General features: G+C 47.1%; 1 protein-coding gene across 7 annotated transcripts in view; it reads right to left on the minus strand.

Moving 5' to 3' along the window:
- The window catches only part of C5H18orf63 (chromosome 5 C18orf63 homolog), a 506,655-nt gene that overhangs the window by 89,867 nt on the left and 393,205 nt on the right, over nt 1–23,583 (minus strand). For all 7 annotated transcript variants that reach the window (XM_063923371.1, XM_063923370.1, XM_063923375.1 and 4 more), the window contains 2 exons: nt 21,440–21,549; nt 18,896–18,992 (listed from right to left, as the gene is read on the minus strand). In XM_063923371.1, coding sequence (XP_063779441.1) covers nt 18,896–18,992; nt 21,440–21,549 — 207 coding nt within the window. The remainder of the gene's footprint in view (nt 1–18,895; nt 18,993–21,439; nt 21,550–23,583) is intronic.

Consider the following 23,583-nt stretch of genomic DNA (forward strand, 5'->3'; position numbering starts at 1 on the left):
CCCGCCGCTAGAAACAGCACTGCGCCCATGAGATCTTATCTTCTTTTTTGGTCTCTCTCTTTTTGTATGTTTTGTTTGTTTATCTACTAGCAGCTTATTCTATGGATATTTTGCTGTATGTTCTATGTTTTTTGTGTACTTTTTGTTGCTTTCTGATACTGCAATGCCCATATTTTACAGTACACTTTTTGTATTGCTTGTTTGTTTCTTTCTAAAATAAAATAAAAATATTGTTTAAAAAAAAAACACAAACAGGGTGGGGAGCTTGTTCCTGTGATTGTGTTAGAAATTAAGTGATTGCATTAGCGATCACTTTGCTTCTGTTTTGTTCTTCTGCAATGCTGCCATGCATGTGTGCTGGCCAAACATGTGTGGTGGCCATTCTGCATTAACTAGCTGGGGTCCTGTAATATATTTTATATTGTTTGATGGGGTCCCAGAGCATATTAGTATGAGAATCCCTGGCTTAGTGCAAAGCTTATCTCTGATTTTATTGATGAAGAGCTAACGTGATGATGAGATTCACATATTGGTGATGATGGCATATATAAACTCAGAAAAGCATATTCAGAGTTGCACGCAAGTCAGATGAGATTACACTCACATTGTGTGCACAGAGCTATACATGGATATTTGCCTGTATGCTGGGTTGCAAGCATCTATGCGGCCACATTGCCGCCAATTTATACGCTTATTCATATTGTTGTCACTGTCTGTGTGATCTTCCACTAACCCTGAAATTTGACATATCTCTGTGTATGCACTGGTCAGGGAGAGCAGAAAAGCTCAAATGTTTTGTAGGAAGGAAGGCTTATGGTAAATAAAATAGTGTTTGTGTGTGTGGGTTGGGTGGTTTGGGGCTCCAAATGAAGTGTATAGCATATCAAAAAAAGGCCCAAATGTATACAGAAGGAGGAAAAAGAGGACCAGGCACAAGTTAGAAGGGCAGATTGAACCAAAGCAAAATGGGAATAATATAGATGGGTTGGGGGACAAAAATAACAAGGCCCAAATGAAAATAATAGAATGGGGGAGCAGTATGAACAAGGCCCAAATAAATGAAATATATATAAAAGGGGGGAAAAGGGACCAGGCACAGATTAAGTAAATTAAGAAGGTATATCTTAACTTTGTAAGAGGTGAGGAAACATCCAACGCGTTTCATCCTAAGACTTCATCAAGGTGAAGTCTTCATTGATGAAGTCTTAGGACAAGATATGTTGGGTGTTCCCTCACCTCCTACAAAGTTAAGATATACCTCCTGACTATTTTATGTTTATCTGCCCTTAGGAATATTTTTAATATACAATGTTTCTTAATAATATGTATTTTTTTTATATATACAATGTTTTAAATAAACATGGCGTGTTAAATTTTAAATTTATTGTCTGAACCTCCATATATTCTTAGATAACCATCTGGTTTTATTTTAAAAAATATACTCTCATTTTACTGGTGATATACACCATTAGTCACTGAACCCCTATCTGCTATATGTTTGCCCCTGAGGAATCAGAAGGATGAGACAAAGCTCTCCCTAGACGAAACATGTTGGGTGAATCTCTGCCATATGCTGCCATTCAGATAAGCTGTCTTCTTCTATTTTAATGTACGGGCATATACATGTTTTTGTAACCACTTGTTGTATATTGGTTACACTACAGTATGTCTGCCTTTTTGTTGTGTTTTTTATATATTTGTATTAAAACATTTTTTAAAACGTCATCTGGGCAAGGACCTTGTGTGGATCATTACAGGACTTGAGATAAGCTGTTTTATATGTGTTTATCTGGTACGGGTCCACTTTTATTTTTCTACAATACACACGTCACGCAGCCGCCCTGAAAATGGTCCCAACACCCCACAGTGATGACACCCCTCTGACGGCCTCCGCTGTCAATCACACTGCTGCCGCATCCTTCCTGGATGCAGCCGCAATGTGTAAGGTCACACACGTGCACTGCTGTCAGTCAATAGGTCAACCACTAATGGTAAACATGCCTTAGGTGGACATGGTCAAAAGGTGGACATGGTCAAAAGGTGGACAGATAAAAGACAGACAGTTCAAAAGGTCAACAGGGTCAAAAGGTCAACAGGGACTTTTTCATACTTTACCATCCACATGGACTAAGATTGGGAATAGTAACCTGTGTGGAGTGCAGCGGTAGTGGAGCACCTTGCATGAAGGTACATTAATAGGGCTTGTTTGTTGCTGAAAAGTGACAATACACCCAAAAAAATAAATCGTGTCTACCTTTTTTCTGTTGGCCATTTCCATGTCGACATTTTGACCCTGTTGCCCTTTACTACTGTCTACCTATTCTATGTTGAGCTTTTGATCCTGTCAATCTTTTTGAACCTGACGACCTAATGCATGTCTACCATTAATGGTTGACCTATTGACTTTAGACCTTCTTAGTGTAGATCTAATAATCCACACCCATGAGCATACAGTCTCGGATAACCATCCGTTGTGATTTGCTATGTTTTTAGGCAGGGCCGGTGCAAGGTTTCTCAGCACCCTAGGCACATATTCCAGCGCTGACCCCCCCCCCCCTTTCCCCCCTCGCCCCTCCACACACTTTAATACCCAGCTCCTGAGGTGAAAAAGAGTATTAGGGTTCGGTTAGCGGTAATCATGCTAGGGTTAGTTTACTGGATTGGGTTAGGATATTTGGGATATGACATTAGGGTTGTTTTAGTGGTTTGTGTTAGGGAATAAGGGTTAGTTAGCGATGTGGGGTTAGAGTATTAGGGATATGCTATTAGTGTTGGTATAATGTATTAGGGGTTATGATTAGGGAAATGTTTGGATATATTATATATAGATATTGATAGATAGACTCCTGTACTTATGGGTGGCACTCCACGGATTTCAAGTAGTATGCACATACGCATTAATAGCTTAATAACGTCTCAGATGCATCGTAAGATGCAGTATTACATCACCTGAAACATTGATAAGCTATTTCTGGTATGTGCATACTTCTTTGAAATCCGTGGAGTGCTGCCCATAAGTACAGGAAAATGTTTGAAATTGGCAATTTCAGGGAGGGCACTCGGGTACATGCAAAAGCTTTTCTGTTTTCTTTAAAAAATAAATAAATAAATATATATAATAAGAATTTACTTACCGATAATTCTATTTCTCGTAGTCCATAGTGGATGCTGGGAACTCCGTAAGGACCATGGGGGAATAGCGGCTCCGCAGGAGACTGGGCACATCTAAAGAAAGCTTTAGGATCACCTGGTGTGCACTGGCTCCTCCCCCTATGACCCTCCTCCAAGCCTCAGTTAGGATACTGTGCCCGGACGAGCGTACACAATAAGGAAGGATTTTGAATCCCGGGTAAGACTCATACCAGCCACACCAATCACACTGTACAACTTGTGATCTGAACCCAGTTAACAGCATGATAATAGAGGAGCCTCTAGAAAAGATGGCTCACTACAACAATAACCCAAATTTTTTGGTAACAATAATTATGTACCAGTATTGCAGACAATCCGCACTTGGGATGGGCGCCCAGCATCCACTACGGACTACGAGAAATAGAATTATCGGTAAGTAAATTCTTATTTTCTTTGACGTCCTAGTGGATGCTGGGAACTCCGTAAGGACCATGGGGATTATACCAAAGCTCCCAAACGGGCGGGAGAGTGCGGATGACTCTGCAGCACCGAATGAGAGAACTCCAGGTCCTCCTCAGCCAAGATATCAAATTTGTAGAATTTTACAAACGTATTTGCTCCTGACCAAGTAACTGCTCGGCAAAGTTGTAAAGCCGAGACCCCTCGGGCAGCTGCCCAAGATGAGCCCACCTTCCTTGTGGAGTGGGCATTTTAAGATTTTTGGCTGTGGCAGGCCTGCCACAGAATGTGCAAGCTGAATTGTACTACAAACCAACGAGCAATCGTCTGCTTAGAAGCAGGAGCACCCAGTTTGTTGGGTGCATACAGGATAAACAGCGAGTCAGATTTTCTGACTCCAGCCGTCCTGGAAACATGTATTTTCAGGGTCCTGACCACGTCAAGCAACTTGGAATCCTCCAAGTCTTTAGTAGCCGCAGGTACCACAATAGGTTGGTTCATGTGAAATGCAGAAACCACCTTAGGTAGAAAATTTGAGGACGAGTCCTCAATTCTGCCCTTTCAGAATGAAATATTAAGTAAGGGCTTTTATATGATAAAGCCGCCAATTCTGACACCCGCCTGGCTGAAACCAGGGCTAACTCGTCACTTCCATGTGAGATATTTTAAGTCCACAGTGGTGAGTGGTTCAAACCAATGTGACTTTAGGAAACTCAACACAACATTGAGATCCCCAAGGTGCCACTGGAGGCACAAAAGGAGACTGTATATGCAGTACCCCTTTTACAAATGTCTGAACTTCAGGCACTGAAGCCAGTTCTTTTTGGAAGAAAATCGACAGGGCCGAAATTTGAACCTTAATGGACCCTAATTTTAGGCCCATAGACAGTCCTGTTTGCAGGAAATGGAGGAAACGACCCAGATGAAATTCCTCTGTAGGGGCGTTCTTGGCCTCACCCCACGCAACATATTTTCGCCAAATGCGGTGATAATGTTTTGCGGTTACGTCTTTCCTGGCCTTGACCAGGGTAGGGATCTTCAGGATCCGGAGTTCAACCGCCATGCCGTCAAACGCAGCCGCGGTAAGTCTTGGAACAGACAAGGCCCTTGCTGGAGCAGGTCCTTTCTTAGAGGTAGAGGCCACGGTTCGTCCGTGAGCATCTCTTGAAGTTCCGGATACCAAGTCCTTCTTGGCCAATCCGGAACCACGAGTATAGTTCTTACTCCTCTCCTTCTTATGATTCTCAGTACTTTTGGTATGAGGGGCAGAGGAGGGAACACATACACTGACTGGTACACCCACGGTGTTACCAGAGCGTCCACCGCTATTGCCTGAGGGTCCCTTGACCTGGCGCAATATCTGTCTAGTTTTTTGTTTAGATGGGACGCCATTATGTCCACCTTTTGTTTTTCCCAACGGTTTACAATCAGGTGGAAGACTTCTGGGTGAAGTCCCCACTCTCCCGGGTGAAGGTCGTGTCTGCTGAGGAAGTCTGCTTCCCAGTTGTCCACTCCCGGAATGAACACTGCTGACAGTGCTATCACATGATTTTCCGCCCAGCGAAAATCCTTGCAGCTTCTGCCATTGCCCTCCTGCTTCTCGTGCCGCCCTGTCTGTTTACGTGGGCGACTGACGTGATGTTGTCCGATTGGATCAATACCGCCTGACCCTGAAGCAGGGGTTTCGCTTGACTTAGGGCATTGTAAATGGCCCTTAGTTCCAGAATGTTTATATGAAGAGATGTCTCCAGGCTTGACCATAAGCCCTGGAAATTTCTTCCCTGTGTGACTGCTCCCCAGCCTCGCAGGCTGGCATCCGTGGCCACCAGGACCCAGTCCCGAATGCCGAATCTGCGGCCCTCTAGAAGATGAGCACTCTGCAACCACCACAGGAGGGATACCCTTGTCCCTGGTGACAGGGTTATCCGCTGAAGCATCTGAAGATGCGACCCGGACCATTTGTCCAGAAGGTTCCACTGTGCGTGGAATCTGCCGAATGGGATTGCTTCGTAGGAAGCCACCATTTTTACCCAGAACCCTTGTGCATTGATGCACTGAGACTTGGTTCGGTTTTAGGAGGTTCCTGACTAGCTCGGATAACTCCCTGGCTTTCTCCTCCGGGAGAAGCACCTTCTTTCTGGACTATGTCCAGAATCATCCCTAGGAACAGAAGACAAGTCGTCGGAACCAGCTGCGATTTTGGAATATTGAAAATCCAATCGTGCTGCCGCAACACTACCTGATATAGTGCTACACCGATCTCCAACTGTTCCCTGGATCTTACCCTTATCAGGGAATCGTCCAAGTAAAGGATAACTAAAATTCCCTTCCTTCGAAGGAATATCATCATTTCGGTCATTACTTCAGTAAAGACCCGGGGTGCCGTGGACCATCCCTACGGCAGCGTCCGAACTGATACAGTTCTGTACCATAACCTGAAATACCCTTGGTGAGAAGGGTAAATTTTGACATGAAGGTAAGCCTCCTTGATGTCCCGAGACATCATGTAGTCCCCTTCTTCCAGGTTTGCAATCACTGCTCTGAGTGACTCAATTTTGAATTTGAACCTCTGTATGCAAGTGTTCAAAGATTTTAGATTTTAAAATCGGTCTCACCGAGCCGTCTGGCTTCGGTACCACAATAGTGTGGAATAATACCCCGTTCCCTGTTGCAGGAGGGGTACCTTGATTATCACCTGCTGGGAATACAGCTTGTGAATGGCTTCCAAAACTGCCTCCCTGTCAGCGGGAGACGTCGGTAAAACAGACTTTTGGAAACGGCGAGGGGAATACGTCTCGAATTCCAATTTGTACCCCTGAAATATTATCTGAAGGATCCAGGGGTCTACTTGCGAGTGAGCCCACTGCGCACTGAAATTCATTGAGAACGGGACCCCACCGTGCCTGAACTTGTAAAGCCCTAGCGTCATACTGAGGGCTTGGCAGCGGCGGAAAAGGGTTTCTGTTCCTTGGAACTGGCTGACCTCTGCAGCCATTTTCCTCTCCCTCTGTCACGAGCAGAAAAGAGGAACCCTTTTGTCCGCTTGCCAACCAGGACTGCGCCTGATAATACGGCGTCTTATTTTGAGAGGCGACCTGGGGTACATCCCCTCTTTTAAGGCAATACTTCCAAATGCCGTTTGGAATCCGCATCACCTGACCACTTTACTGGAATAATTGGACAACGCACTTATACTTGATGCCAGTCGGCAAATATTCCGCTGTGCATCCTGCATATATAGAAATGCATCTTTTAATTGCTCTATAGGCAATAATATACTGTCCTTATCTAGGATATCATATTTCCAGTCAGGGAATCCGACCACGCCAACCCAGCACTGCACATCCAGGCTGAGGCGAATGCTGGTCGCAGTATAACACCAGTATGTGTGTAAATACATTTTAGGATACGCTCCTGCTTTCTATCAGCAGGATCCTTAAGGGCGGCCATCTCAGGAGAGGGTAGAGCCCTTGTTTTTACAAGCGTGTGAGCGCTTTATCCACCCTAGGGGGTGTTTCCCAACGCACCCTAACCTCTGGCGGGAAAAGGTATACTGCCAATAACTTTTTAGAAAATATCAATTGTTATCGGGGGGAAACCCACGCATCATCACACACCTCATTTTATTTCTCAGATTCAGGAAAACTACAGGAAGTTTTTCCTCACCAAACATAATACCCCTTTTTTTTTTTTGGTGGTATTCATATTATCAGAAAAGTGTAAACTTTTTCCATTGCCTCAATCATGCAATGTGTGGCCCTATTGGAAATCACGGTTGTCTCTTCACCGTCGACACAGGAGTCAGTACCCCTGTCGGCGTCTGTATCTGAGGTAACGGACGCTTTAGGGCCCCTGTATGAGACGTCTGGACATGCACAAGCTGAGTAGCCGGCTGTCTCATGTCAACCACTGTCTTTTATACAAAGCTGACACTGTCACGCAATTTCAACAGTACATCCACTCAGGTGTCGACCCCCTAGGGGGTGACAACACTATTTCAGACACTCTACTCCGTCTCCTCATCATTTTTCTCCTCATACATGTCGACACCAACGTACCGACACACAGCACACACACAGGGAATGCTCTGATAGAGGACAGGACCCCACTAGCCCTTTGGGGAGACAGAGGGAGAGTTTGCCAGCACACACCAGAGCGCTATATATATACAGGGATAACCTTATATAAGTGTTTTTCCCTTTATAGCTGCTGTATTGTTATATACTGCGCCTAATTTGTGCCCCCCTCTCTTTTTTTAACCCCTTTCTGTAGTGTAGTGACTGCAGGGGAGAGCCAGGGAGCTTCCCTCCAACTGAGCTGTGAGGGAAAATGGCGCCAGTGTGCTGAGGAGATAGGCTCCGCCCCTTTCTCGGCGTCCTTATCATCCTTTTTCTGTATGTTTTGGCAGGGGTTAAATGCATCCATATAGCCCAGGAGTTATATGTGATGCATTTATTTTAGCCATATAAGGTTTTTTTATCGATTTATTGCGTCTCAGGGCGCTGCCCCCCCCAGCGCCCTGCACCCTCAGTGACCGGAGTGTGAAGTGTGCTGAGAGCAATGGCGCACAGCTGCGGTGCTGTGCGCTACCTTATCTGAAGACAGGATCGTCTTCTGCCGCCGATTTTTCCGGACCTCTTCGCTCTTCTGGCTCTGTAAGGGGGACGGCGGCGCGGCTCCGGTGACCCATCCAGGCTGAACCTGTGATCGTCCCTCTGGAGCTAATGTCCAGTAGCCTAAGAAGCCCAATCCACTCTGCACGCAGGTGAGTTCGCTTCTTCTCCCCTTAGTCCCTCGATGCAGTGAGCCTGTTGCCAGCAGGTCTCACTGAAAATAATAAACCTAAACTAAAACTTTCACAAAGAGCTCAGGAGAGCCCCTAGTGTGCATCCTTCTCGTCGGGCACAGAAATCTAACTGAGGCTTGGAGGAGGGTCATAGGGGGAGGAGCCAGTGCACACCAGGTGATCCTAAAGCTTTCTTTAGATGTGCCCAGTCTCCTGCGGAGCCGCTATTCCCCATGGTCCTTACGGAGTTCCCAGCATCCACTAGGACGTCAGAGAAATATATATATATATATATATATATACATACATACACAAACACCAGAGGTCCGGCTGTCCCGAGTATTGTATAATGGTCTGGGTGCTCACATATGAGCAAGTATATAAGAGACGGAGGTGCAGCAATCGCAGATATAGAAATACACTTACTACTGCAATATGTCCCAGCAACGTTTCAGTGCCTTTATTCACGGTACTATCATCTGCCTGACAGTGTTGTGAACAGGGGTGTCAGAATGTTTTTTGGTTGGGGGGGCAAGATAAAATCTCAGTTTCGCACCCCTAACTTCTAGCAACCTTAGACAGGTTATTTGTACCCAGTGGTCGAAGGGGAAATTTCGAAGTGGGGGTATGGAAAAGTGAAGGTTACGTGCTCTGGAAAAGGGGGCGTGACCACTCAAAAGGTGTCCTTCAGTTTAGTATACCACACCATATACCCCTTATACACATAATGTACCACAATAGTAGGACCCCTTATACTATCTAGTACTGGTGCCCCTTTTACATTATACCACACGGTGTGAACCGAAATTCACATAAAGCAAACGATATGAGCCAAAATTCACATTATAGCACACGGTATGAGCCGAAATTCAGATTATACCATACAGTATGAGCCGAAATTCACATTATAGCACACAGAATGAGCCGAAATTTACATTATACCACACAGTATGAGCCGAAATTCACATTATACCACTTGGTATGTGCCGAAATTCACATTATAGCACACAGAAAGAGCCGAAATTCACATTATAGCACACGGTGGGAGCCGAAATCACATTATAACACACAGTTTGTCCGAAAATAACATTATAGCACACAGTATGAGCCGAAATTCACATTATACCACATGGTATGCGCCAAAATTCACATTATAGCACACAGAATGAGCTGAAATTCACATTATAGCACATAGAATGTGCTGAAATTCACATTAAAGCACACGGTATGAGCCAAAATCACATTATAGCACACTGAATGAGCCGAAAATTCACACTATAGCACACGATATGAGCCGAAAATCACATTATGCCACATGGAATGAGACAAAATTCAGAGAGCGTGACAGTAGGAACATAGAGACAGGGGGAGTGGCAGAAGGATAGGGAAAGTGACAGCAGGGATAGGGAGTGACAGAGGGACAGGGCGAGGGACAGCGGGGACATAGGGACAGAGAGAGGGACAGCAAGGGCATACAGTAGGGACTAGGGAGAGAGAAAGGCAGCAGGGTAAGATTACCTATTTAGCAGCGGCGGTGCTGAGGATGCTGTTGTCTGCTATGTGGTGCAGAGGAGGCGGAGGTGTAGAGAAGGACTTACGGCGGCGACGGGGCGGCTGAGGGTGGCGGCGGTGTAGTGGAAGAGGAGGCAGAGGGCAGCAGCGTTCCAAGGAGGAGGAGGAGGTTGTGGTCGGCGGTACTGTGGCTCCTATGAACGCGGTGCTACTATTTCAAATCTGCCGAGGACCGGCGCTTGTATTCTGACTGTCGGGATGCCAAACACCGGGATCACAACTACATACCCCACATGTCACCCTGCTCTCAGCCATACAGCACTTAATATAACTTTGCACACTGCTTTACTGCACCCCCATGACACCAGGCATGCACCCAGCCTACTGCACCCCGAAGACACCCTGCACCCTACCTTACTGCACCCCATGTCACCCTCCTTTGCTACACCCCCCATGTCCTCCTACACCCTGCCTTACTGAACCTCCATGTTACCCTGCAGCCAGCAGACCTATAATAGCCAATCTCACCTCCCCAGGCTGGTAACCAGGGACAGGACTCCACTGTCTGCAGGTACTATGAAATTGGCCACGCTTCAGCGTGCAGAGAGCCAGTGGTGCAAGAAGAAGGTGCTGTGAAACTGCTGCTGGCGCTCCGCAGTTGCTTCCTAGCCAGCATCTCAACGCAGCACCCTGCTGCCGCACTCTTCCCATTTGTGCTTTACACACAGCGCGGAAGAAAGGGAGAGAGGAGGGGTAGGCCGGCTGTGATTGATTCTCCCTCATCGCATCTCTAATGGGCGTTTTGCAGGGGGAGGGAAGGATCTATGCAGAGTTCCGCCCCGACACGCAGTGCTCAGCCTCGGAGCACAGCAGCACCTGGGATTGCACGGAGTTAAATGCCATGGACTCCACATACAGCTTGTAGGCGGCCCCACGGGAGTCGAGAAGAGCGGCTGCGCCCTCCATGAGATAGTGCTCTCTACTCCGCGTGATGGGTCGGGCCGGTACTGGCTGCAGCTGCTGGTGGCAGCGGCATTCACAGGCAGGGGATTGCGGTCCGGATCTGGGTGGGAGGATGCCCCTCCCCCCATTCCGACCCCCCCCCGTTCCGACGCCCCCCTTCCGACGCCCCTGCTGTGAATAAGTGTATTTCCTTACCTGTGAGTGCTGCATCTCCACGCCGAGCTTGAACTCTCCACTGTAACCGCTAGTCAGGGCCAGTCAGCGCTGGGAGGGGGGATAGATCAGTTCACCGCTTGTCGCCTTGGATAAAGGTGCCGCCCCTCCGGTCATGGCCTCCTCCTCGGACTCCTGTGGCTCCCTGCAAGTTTTGAGATCCCGGCAGGGGGAGTAGATGTTCTCCCTGGTCGTCAGGGGAGGGGGGGGGGGGGGGGAGACGCAGGTGGGGGAGGCGGGGACAGGCTCCGTACACGCGGCTCCAGCCCCGGCCCGACAGATCCTTCATGGTGATTGCAGAGCACAGCCTTTAATTTTTTTTTATTTTTCTCAGCGCCGCCCTTCAAGTGCCGGCGCTCATAGGCAGCTGCCTAAAGCTGCCTAATGGTAGCGCCGGCCCTGTTTTTAGGCAATGGTCAGCTTGCATAAGCCAAAGCTTACTCAGGCAGGCCATCAGATCAGGACACATGGGTGCAGTATGTATGCATTTGACAATGCAGTCCCTGGACCTGTCACACCTACAAATGGGGGCCACACGCCCCCGTTTTGAAGAATTATGTCGGTTACCATTTCAAAACGCATGATTATCATGCTGCAGCTGACAGGGGGCTGAGAGCAACATTGCAAGACCCATTATGCACCTGCGCAGACCGCAGACCTCTAAACTTCATATTTGCCAATATGGTCATACTTCTACCTGGGACCTTGCTCCAGCCGATCCAAGCCATTCAAACGAGCTCGGGCAACCATTGTGCAGGAACCCTGCCGCAGCACTCTAATTGTTTATTGTTGTTAATGCTCTGTACAAACTTCAAAGCTACTGCAAGACCGATGATGCTACTAGCTGCCTCAGGGATATGGCGTCTCTGAGTATGTGATAATGACATACTGTATATACTCGAGTATAAGTCGACCCGAATATAAGCCGAGGCACCTAATTTTACCACAAAAACCTGGGAAAACTTATTGACTCGGGTATAAGCCTAGGGTGGGAAATGCAGCTCTAGCCGTACACAGCCCTCACACTGCCAGATATGCCCTCACATCGCCAGATATGCCCTCACACTGCCAGATATGCCCCCACAGTGCCAGATATGCCCTCACACTGCCAGATATGCCCCCCTCAGTGCCAGATATGCCCTCATAGTGCCAGATATGCCCCCTCATAGTGCCAGATATGCCCCATCAGTGCCAGATATGCCCTCATAGTGCCAGATATGCCCCCTCATAGTGCCAGATATGCCCCCTCATAGTGCCAGATATGCCCCCTCATAGTGCCAGATATGCCCCCTCATAGTGCCAGATATGCCCCCTCAGTGCCAGATATGCCCTCATAGTGCCAGATATGCCCCCTCAGTGCCTGATATGCGCCCCCCCAAGTGCCAAATATGCTCCCCCAGTGCCAGTTACTTACCTTCTGCTGCTCCCGTGCTGTCTTGTGAAGGAGGGACACGGAGGGCACAGCGCGCGCCTCTCCTGTGTCCCTCCTGCGTCTCCGGCGGCCGGTCTGTTAAATGAAGTGCCGGTTCCTGAGCCAATCAGAGCTCACGAACAGGTACTTCCTTTAATAGACCCGCCGCTGCCGCCGGAGACGCAGGAGGGACACAGGAGAGGCGCGTGCTGTGCCCTCCGTGTCCCTCCTTCACGCTGCACTGCACTGCCCTCCGTGTCCCCTGCACTGACTCGAGTATAAGCCAAGGGGGCTTTTTCAGCACAAAAAAAAGTGCTGAAAAAGTCTACTTATACTCGAGTATATACGGTATATTGAGGAATGACTAGTACTGATATTGACTTCTTTTCTGGCTCACAAATTAGTTTGGGCATACGGTTTGCAGTTACTATTTGGGTTCCCAGGAGAATTGTATTATCTGACATATACTAATTGTTGCAGGCTTATTAACAATGGGATTGCTACTAACAGAGAACTTGTATATATGAATAACATTAACTGACCCCTAACATTCTCTGCTATTGATCTTTCAACTATTTATATAAAATAGCACAAAAAAAGAAAATTATTAAGCCTGCTACTGATTACTTGCTACTGTTTTGATATTTTAACTGAGGAGATTGCTAGAATGCAACTTTGTATTAATTATTGTTAGGATACTGGTATCCTTGTTTATATGTATTACTTTTAATACATTTTGTTTAATCTGTATAATATTTACGCTGACTGTGCATTTTTTTGTGTAATGTTTTTGCGTCTTAATCTGTAAACCTAAACAGAGGTTTAGCGGAGACAGCAAAGGTGGATTGAAAGTATTGTATTTTATTTATGTATTATATAGATATTATAATTCACACTAAAGTGTTCCTTCAGCCACTTGTTGTCCACTGCAAATAGTCCGCAATGTGTATGCGGTGTTGGCTGGCCCCATGTTAAAAAATAGGATTTGATTTACCTACCGGTAAATCCTTTTCTCGTAGTCCATAGAAGATACTGGGATCCACATTAGTACAATGAGGTATAGACGGGTCCACCAGGAGCCATGGGCACTTTAAGAGTTTAATAGTGTGGGCTGGTTCTTCCCTCTATGCCCCTCCTACCAGACTCAGTCTAGAAACTGTGCCCGAGGAGACGGACATACTTCGAGAGAAGAAAATACACAGATAGTGGTGAGATTCATACCAGCTCACACATAACAAGGCAAACCAGGCTCAATAGCCTGAACAAGCTCAGCAACAGCTGAACACAGTACTTAAACAAGTAACAACACAGTACCAAACCAAGTAACAAGGCAGTACTGAACCAATGAACAACTGCAGGAAACCGAAGCGCTGGGCAGGTGCCCAGCATCCCCTGCGGACTACGAGAAAAGGATTTACCGGTAGGGAGAGCGCGGAGGCTCCTGCAGAACCGATTGTCCAAACTTTAGGTCCTCAGAGGCCAAAGTATCGAACTTGTAGCACTTAGCAAACGTGTTCGATCCTGACCAAGTAGCCGCTCTGCAAAGTTGTAAAGCCAAGACACCCTGGGAATCTGCCCAGGAAGACCCCACTTTACGAGTAGAGTGGGCCTTAACAGATTTTGGACACAGCAAGCCTGCCATAGAATAAGCATGCAGGATAGTGAACCTGATCCAGCGAGAAATAATCTGCTTAGAAGCAGGACACCAAATGTTGTTGGGATCATAGAGGACAAACAGAGTGTCCGAATTTCTGTAACATGAAGTCCTCTTCACATAAATCCTCAAAGCCCTCACAACATCCAAGGACTTTGAGGTAATTGAGGAGTCAGTAGCCACTGGCACCACAATAGGTTGGTTGATTTGAAAGGCTGACACAACCTTTGGAAGAAACTGCTGATGCGTCCTGAGCTCAGCTCTATCTTCATGGAAAATCAAATAGGGGCTCTAGCAGGACAATGCCCCCAATTTAGACACACGCCTAGCTGAAGCTAATGCCGACAGTGTGATCACCTTCCACGTGAGAAACTTGACCCCAACCTCCTGTAGAGGTTCGAACCAATCCGATTGCAGGAACTGCAACACCACATTAAGATCCCAAGGTGCCGTAGGAGGCACAAGGGAGGCTGGATGTGCAGAACCCCTTTCAAGAAAGTCTGAACCTCATGGAGGGAAGCCAACTGCTTCTGGAATAAAATGGACAAGGCTGAAATCTGGACTTTTAAGGAGCCCAAACGTAGGACCACATCCACATCTGCCTACAGGAAGAGGAGAAACCGCCCAAGTTGAAACTCCACGGAAGGAAACTTCTTGGATTCACACCAAGACACATACTTTTTCCAAATGCGATGGTAATGTTTAGACATTACTCCTTTCCTAGCCTGTATCAGGGTAGGAATAACCTTTTTGGGAATGCCTTTCTGAGCTAAGAACTGGCGTTCAACCTCCATGTCGTCAAACGTAGCCGTGGTAAGTCTTGATAAGCGAACGGCCAATGCTGTAGAAGGTCCTCTCGAAGAGGAAGAGGCCTTGGTACTTCTAGTAGTAGCTCCAGAAGATCCGCGTACCAAGCCCTTCTTTGCCAGTCTGGAGCAATGAGGATCACCTGAACTCTTGTTCTTTTGATTATTTTGAGAATCCTTGGGATGAGCGGAAGTGGTGGGAACACATACACCAACTTGAACACCAACGGAGTTACCAGGGCATCCACCGCCACTGACTGTGGGTCCCTCGACCTGGAACAATACCTCCGAAGCTTCTTGTTGAGGTGTGAGGCCATCAGGTCTATCTGAGGTACGCCCCAAAGATTTGTCACCTCTGCAAACACCTCGGGGTGGAGGCCCCACTCTCCCAAATGGAGATCGTGTCTGCTGAGGCAGTCCGCTTCCCAGTTGTCCACTCCCGGAATGAAGATTGCTGACAGCACCACTGCATGCTTTTCTGCCCAGAGGATGATTCTTGTTACCTCTGACATCGCAGCTCTGCTCTTCATTCCGCCTTGTCGGTTTATTTAGGCCACTGTCGTTACATTGTCCAACTGAACTTGAATGGCCCGATCTTTTAGAAGATGAGCCGCCTGTTGAAGACCGTTGTACATGACTCTTAGTTCCAGAATATTTATTGGAAGGCTGGATTCCAGACTTGACCACCTTCCTTGGAAGGTTTCCCCCTGGGTGACTACTCCCCAACCTCTGAGACTTGCATGCTTGGTTAGAAGGACCCAATTCTGAATCCCAAACCTGCGGCCCACCAGTAGGTGAGAAGTTTGCAGCCACCAGAGGAGCGAGATTCTGGCTTTCGGTGACAGACGTATCCTCTGGTGCATGTGAAGATGAGACCCTGACCATTTGTCCAGGAGATGCAGCTGGAAAGACTGTGCATGAAATCTTCCATACTGTAGAGCCTCGTAGGAGGCAACCATCTTCCCCAGAAGGCGAATGCACTGATGAACCAATAATCGGGCTGGCTTCAGGACATCCCGTACCATCAATTGGATCACCAATGCTTTCTCCACTAGCAGAAACACCCTCTGCACTTCCGTGTGGAGAATCATCCCCAGTAAGGACAGTCTTCTCGTCGGTTCCAAATGTGACTTTGGAAGATTCAGATCCAACCATGATCTTGGAGCAGTCGAGTTGTGAGAGCAATGGACTGCAACAACTTCTCCCTGGACGATGCTTTTATCAGCAGATTGTCCAGATATGGAATTATGTTCACACCCTGCTTGCGGAGTAGAAGCATCATCTCTGCCATTACCTTGGTGAACACCCTCGGTGCCGTGGATAGGCCGAATGGCAGCACCTGGAACTGATAGTGACAGTCCAACAGCGCAAACCTGAGATAAGCCTGGTGTGGCTGCCATATAGGAATGTGAAGGTATGCATCCTTGATATCCAAGGATACCAGGAATTCCCCTCCTCCAGACCTGAGATCACTGCTCTCAGAGATTCCATCTTGAACTTGAATTCCCTCAAAAGTGGATTTAACAATTTGAGGTTCAATATTGGTCTGACCGAACCGTCCGGCTTCGGCACCACAAAAAGGTTTGACTAGTAACCCTTGTTTTCCAGGTGAGATGGAACTGGAACAATGACATTTGCCCTTTCTAATTTTTGAATGGCTTCTTGTAAGATAGCCCTTTCTGTCAGCAAAGCTGGTAAGCCTGACTTGAAATATCTGTGAGGTGGGAGCTCTTGAAACTCCAGTGTGTACCCCTGAGATACAATATTTTGTACCCAGGGGTCCAGGCCTGAGGATGCCCAGAACTGACTGAAATTTCGTAGACGTGCTCCCACCTGCCCGACCTCCAGACTGGGAGGTCCACCATCATGCTGAGGATTTTTAGGAAACAGAGCTGGGCTTCTGTTACTGGGAACCTGTCGGTGCAGGTTTTCTGGATTTTCCTCGACCACCTCTCAAGAAGGTGGCCAGGGATTTGGACTTCTTAACCTTTGCGGTCCAAAAGGACTGCATTGTAGATGCAGGAAAGGATTTCTCTAGTGTTGGAGAGGCTGAGGGAAGAAAGGTTGACTTACCCGCGGTTGTCGTGGAGATCCACGCATCCAAAGCCTCCCCAAATAGAGCCTGACCTGTGTAGGGTAGGTTCTCCACACTCTTCTTGGATTCCGCATCCGCAGACCATTGGAGTCCCCTGCATGCCGACACAGCCATGGAAGACGTCCGTGCAGTCAGATTACCAAGGTCCTTCATGGCCTCTACCCTGAAATCCGCAGAATCCTGAATGTGACGTAAAAACAATTCAATGTCACTTCTATCCATAGTATCTAAATCCTCTAGTAACGTGCCTGGCCACTTTACTATGGCTTTAGAAATCCATGCACAAGCAATAGTGGGCCTAAGCGCCACACCTGAAGCAGTGTATATGGGTATGAGAGTAGTCTCAATTTTGCAGTCTGCCGGTTCTTTCAAAGCAGTAGACCCAGGGACAGGTAAAACCACCTTTTTAGACAATCTAGAAACGGAAGCATCTACTATAGGAGGGTTTTCCCACTTTTTCTTATTCTCTTCAGGGAAAGGAAAAGCAACCAGAACTCTCTTTGGGATCTGGAATTTTTTCTCTGGGTTTTCCGAGGATTTTTCAAATATAGCCTTTAATTCACTAGACGCAGGAAAGGTAAGGGGGACTTTCTTATTGTCAGTAAAATAAGCCTCCTCGACGTGTTCAGGAACTTTGTCAGTAATGTGTAAAACATCCCTTAGGGCCTCAATCATTAGCTGTAGCCCTTTAGCAAGGGATGCCTCCCCCCGCAGTATGTCCCCATCACCGTCACCCGTATCAGAGTCGGTATCCGTGTCGACTTGCATTACTTGGGCAAGAGCACGCTTTTTGGGGGCATAAACCAGGGAACTTAGATGAGGTAGTGGGAGCTGAATACGACAAAACCTCCACAGATTGTTTTAAAACCTGTGTTTCAGTCTCATAATGAGCTATCCTAGATGAAATCTGGGATATCATACCCTTAATAGAAGCCACCCACTTAGGTTCGGGTTCAGAGGTCTGAGACAGTGTATTGCATTTATGAGTACATGGAATAGACTCTTCTGGAGAAGATACATACTCTGCAGCACAAGATACAGAGTCCCTGGACATGGTAATGTGGGATAAATAGCATACACACACACGCGAAAATGTCAGACACAGTTTCCCCCAGTACCTTCAGAGACACAGAGTTATGGAGCCAGCCCACACAGCACCCCAGTAGACAGATATATAATAAATGCCTTGCGCTGACTGTGCAACCTTAATAGACTACACAGTAATGTTAATAACACTCTCTCCCCCCCCCCCCCCCCCCCTTCTATAATCCCCTGGTACCGCACAGGATAGCTGGAGTTATGTGGAGGGTCAGCGCTCCCTGTCAGCGTCTCTGTAGTGTGATCTGCAGGGAGAAAATGTCGTTTGTGAGTGCTGGATCCGCTCTGAGGAGGAGCTCCGCACCCTAAAATGGCGCGTCTTCCCGCACTTTGTAAGATTATACTGGCCTGAGGTAAATGTTGCTAGCAGTAGTACAGTGTCCCCGATAGCTGCTGTGACCAGTTTTAAGGGTGTTTGTGCTGGCCCAGGGCGCCCCTCACAGCGCCGCACTCTGTACCTCTGAGCCCTCTGGAGTGCAGCCTCAGCGAAAACGCAGTAGTGACCAGGCGTTTTGAAGGAGGGTTTCTGACGTCAGCTTCGGCCCCGATCATCACAGCGGCTGAGTAAGTCCTGGGCAGTGCAGAGACTGCACACACTAATGCTTGTGCAGCTCTGCAGCAAAAGCGATTGCACACCTGCACACACACCATACTCTCCCCCTGTAGGCGGCGACTACCTGATCACAGGGATGCAAAAAACGCACCCTAGCGATCAGGTCTGAATTACCCCCTATAAGCAATCAAGAATGTTTGGGACTCATCTTACCAGCATGTTCCAATGATTCTGAAAGTCTTTGTATGATTTAAATGGACTTTCTAATGGAATGTCATGACTGATGTTTATTATTTGACCCATCTTCATGCTGAAATAATAAAATATAAATAGTAACTAGATTGGCAGTGAAAATATCATTACATACTGAAGTAACATGATTAATGGCAGTTCCTTATTTAACCACTTAACTGGCATGGTCGCATCAAATGCAACCACACAAGGCTGGGCTTTCCCTGACATAGTCGCATCTGATGCGTCAAGTCAGAAACGCCCACTGGGAGGCTGTGGGAAGAGATTCTGACATCCCGGTGGCTGCAGACAACAGCAGCCGCTGCGCAACTAGCAAGAACACAGGGTGGTGCAAGACACCCCCTAAGCATATATAGATATATTGTTTTTAAATTAACTATAGTTTTAAAAGTGCTTTTAAAACTATATTACATAATAAACCCTGACAATTTCTGACCGGTTTTGCTGGCAAAAAATCATCAGTTAAGTGGTTAATAGGGTTTTATAATATGCGGTAATAAAGAACATAAGTAATGGACATGCAGAGTGAGCAGGTGCATTTTTTTTCATGACCGTTATTAAACATAGAACATAGGAACATCGATTTTGATGGCAGAAAAGAACCATGTGGCCAATCTAGTTTGCCCTAAACACATGTATATGCACTTAAACACACTGGGGTTATATTTTGGATGGTGTGGGGAACCAGAGCCCCCGGATAAAACCCACACAAGCATGGGGAGAACATACAAAGCCCACACAGTTAGGGCCATGGCGGGAATCAAACCCATGATCTCAGTGCTTCTAGGCAGTAATGCTAACCATTACACCATCTGTACTGCTCTAAGCAGGGCCGTAACTACGTGTGTGCCAAGTGGGCTTGGCACACAGCGCAGTTGCCCTGAGGGCGCACGGCCAGCGGCATGTAATGAGTCAAATTGACTCATTACATGCCGCCCTCTGCTGTGTGCGCCGCGCTGGAGGGAGAAGAGACCAGCGCCGGGCAGCGGAGAAGGAGGAAGAGGGAGGGGGAGCAGGGAGCCGCAGCAGCGCTATTTCATTGGTAGTAAGCGCCGCTGCAGCATCCCCCTCTCCTTCTGTATTGGCTGTCCGGCGCTGCTATGGATGCTGGGATGCGGTTCCTTCATCCCAGCATCCACAGCAGCGCCGGGCAGCCAATACGGAAGGAGAGGGGGATGCTGCAGCGGCGCTTACTACCAATGACATAGCGCTGCTGCGGCTCCAGTCCCCCTCCCTCCTCCTCCTTCTCACCTCACTGCCTGCACCGAGAGGGAGATGCCAGCACGAGGAGCCTGTCAGCGGGGAGAAGGTAAGTATATCCCTCTCTCTCTCTCTCTCTCTCTCAGGGGAACACCGTCTGCCGCAATGTGTAAAAAGGGGGCCTGGCTGCCGCAATGTGTAAAAAGGACCTGGCTGCCGCAATGTGTAAAAAGGGGTCCTGGCTGCCGCAATGTGTAAAAAGGGGTCCTGGCTGCCGCAATGTGTAAAAAGGGGGCCTGGCTGCCGCAATGTGTAAGAAGGGGCCCTGGCTGCCGCAATGTGTAAAAAGGGGTCCTGGCTGCCGCAATGTGTAAAAAGGGGGCCTGGCTGCCGCAATGTGTAAAAAGGGGTCCCGGCTGCCGCAATGTGTAAAAAGGGGTCCTGGCTGCCGCAATGTGTAAAAAGGGGTCCTGGCTGCCGCAATGTGTAAAGAGGGGGCCTGGCTGCCGCAATGTGTAAAAAGGGGGACTGGCTGCCGCAATGTGTAAAGAGGGGGCCTGGCTGCCGCAATGTGTAAAAAGGGGGACTGGCTGCCGCAATGTGTAAAAAGGGGGCCTGGCTGCCGCAATGTGTAAAAAGGGGGACTGGCTGCCGCAATGTGTAAAAAGGGGGACTGTCTGCTGTAATGTGTAAAAAGGGGGACGCTGTCTGCTGTAATGTATAAAAGGGGCTCTACCTGGTGTAGTGGCGCTACTGTGCAGCGTAATTTGAATAATGTAGACTACTGTGCACCGTAGTATGAATTGCTATTATTTTGTGGCCACGCCCCTTCCCCGTGAAGCCACGCCCCTATAAATTTTTCACGCGCCTACGGCGTGCACTGTCCTGATCTTACGTGGGGGGGGGGGGGGGCGCCACTGTCGTTTCTTGCACACAGCGCTAAAATGCCTAGTTACGGCACTGGCTCTAAGCATACATTACATATCACCTTTTCCATATCTGTTATTTATTTTCATTGCCCTGAGATGTGACACAAAGCTGTGGAAACTTGTTATATTGCAGAGCAGCATTGATAAATCAGATTACCTGCTGATATAAAAATCTGGAAGACAAGTACAGAGGAAGCTGGAAACAAAGGACTATTGATTTTCTTTCTAGCTTTCGTCTGTGCTTTTCTTCCAGTAGTACGTCATGTAGTAAAACTTGCAGGAGGGCATATAAAACCAAGAGATGATAATCATGCAAACATGAAAATCTCTGTGTTTATACTTCACACTTCCTCACTGTGTTAGTTATACACTTTACCTAGGTAAGATGTAGCACCAATTACTACAGATGGAATGGCTCAAAATAACAGAACTTCTTCTGTTTACGAAACTCTCTAAGGGACCTGTTGTAATATTAAAATCAGACACCTAGACAAACAGAAACGCAATTAAAGATAATATATCATGATTTGGAACAAGAGTAATTTAAATGTTATCAATTACTTTTTAATTAGTATAATAATGTGTGTCATGTTTATTTACATATATTTCAAGTGTTGCTTGTAAAAAAAAGCCAAACAGTATAGTATCTTATAATAGCATGAACAGTAATAAAAATATACATGATATAAAATAATACATGGCCTAATGACTATACAAAAATATAAATTTGTTTGCTAAAGCTCCTCATTACAGATGTTTATGGAGTGAACTTACAGAATTGTAAATAAAATGTGGTCTTAGTTAAAGTGATGGGACAAAATACAGAGCAGAATGCTAGACATGCATGATGTTGCTTTTTTGGATTTTTTTCCCCTATCCCAAACCATCTACAGATTCCCTGCATGCCCAATACTACACATTAAAAGCTAGAGGTTACACTAACCACTTACCTGAAACAAGTATGTTTCTAAGTAATGCTACACATTTTTATAACGGACAAATGCACATTATAATGGTATATATGTATTTTAAAAACTCATATAAATTTAAATTCCCTACAAGATGTTCACTGAAAATGTATCAGTAGCATATTTACATGTACAGGTACTGTCCTTGTACATTACTTGCTGTGCACCAGGCCATGTGCCAATGCATCTTGTCGGGAGGCACTTGCTATCCTTGCTGTCGGGATCCCGGCGCTCTGCATCCCGACCACTGGGATACCTACAACTATTCTCCCTCTTGGAGTGTCCACAACACCTTTGAAGGGAGAATAAATAGTGTGGCGCGTGTAGCGTTCCACCGTGCCCACAGCGTGGCAAGCACAGCGATCCCACAAGGGGCTATCCAGTGCTTTGCGTGCCTGAGGCACTTGAAGCATAATCCCTGATAAATGCCGGCTATCAGGGCTAATTGGATAGCCCCATGTGAATCCATTAGCTGCGTACTGCCTTCTGAATATTTTCAAGGTGTCAGCTGATTTCTTACAGTAAAATGGGATATTTTTATTCTAATGGTTTTGCATTTAGTATTTTAAATAAACTGCATAATTGCTTAGAGGCTGATTCTCAGTTGGACACAGTCTTTTGCTGCAGTTACAACTGCATCTTTATGCAAATGTCGCTACAAAGCCCTTCCCTGGTATACATATGTGTGTCTGAATGGGAAGGACTGAGATGCCAAATATCAGCATCAACAGACGCTAAGATACTGCTTGGGGCATCTTTAGACATAATCTACATCTTTGTACACAAACTTCTCCCAGCAACAAGCCTGCGACACCCCCATAAGATGCTTTCAGCCACCCCCTTTGACCTCACAGTTAGATGTAGCCACGCTCAGCTTTGCCGCTGAGCATTTTATCTGCGGCAAAGCAGGAGCGACTAGTGTGCACGTGACTATGACTCACGCGTGTGTATTCACACGCACGCCCATAGGTATGATCGAGCAGCCTACCTAGTTGCAGCTCGGCGTACTAAGGTGCAACCGTGGCTCAATGCAGCACATGTACCCATGCAGCCGTGCCGCATGTGGCTTCATATTTGTAAGGAATTGGACAGCCGCAAGGAAGCAGCTGTGCAATTCCATGTAATTAAAATTAAAATGCAGAAGGAGGCCTCTGTAGGAGATAAACGCATTTCGCGAGATCCGAGTGATGCGTCCAAGGACGCAACCTCGGATCACCATGACGACCATTGCATTGTGAGTCGTAATGTTTTTAGGCACCATTAGCCTGCATAAGTTTAAATTTACTCAAGCTGGCCGTTGGATCTGGATACCCGGGTCCAGTAAGTCTGTGTCATCACTGGACTGCTCACGGCCACAAAACAGGGGTGATAGATCCCAATTTTGAAGAATGGTGCCGGTTGCCACCCCCCAAAATGCCACCAGCATGTCAATTATGTTGCGGCTGAGAGGGAGATGTGAGCATGATCACAAGACCAGTTCTGCACATTCGCAAAGTAGGTCTTGCATCTGCGCAGCCCCACAACCATTTAATATGTACATAAACCATCAGGT

This window comes from Pseudophryne corroboree, chromosome 5 (assembly GCF_028390025.1).
Source record: "Pseudophryne corroboree isolate aPseCor3 chromosome 5, aPseCor3.hap2, whole genome shotgun sequence".
Lineage (NCBI taxonomy): Eukaryota > Metazoa > Chordata > Amphibia > Anura > Myobatrachidae > Pseudophryne > Pseudophryne corroboree.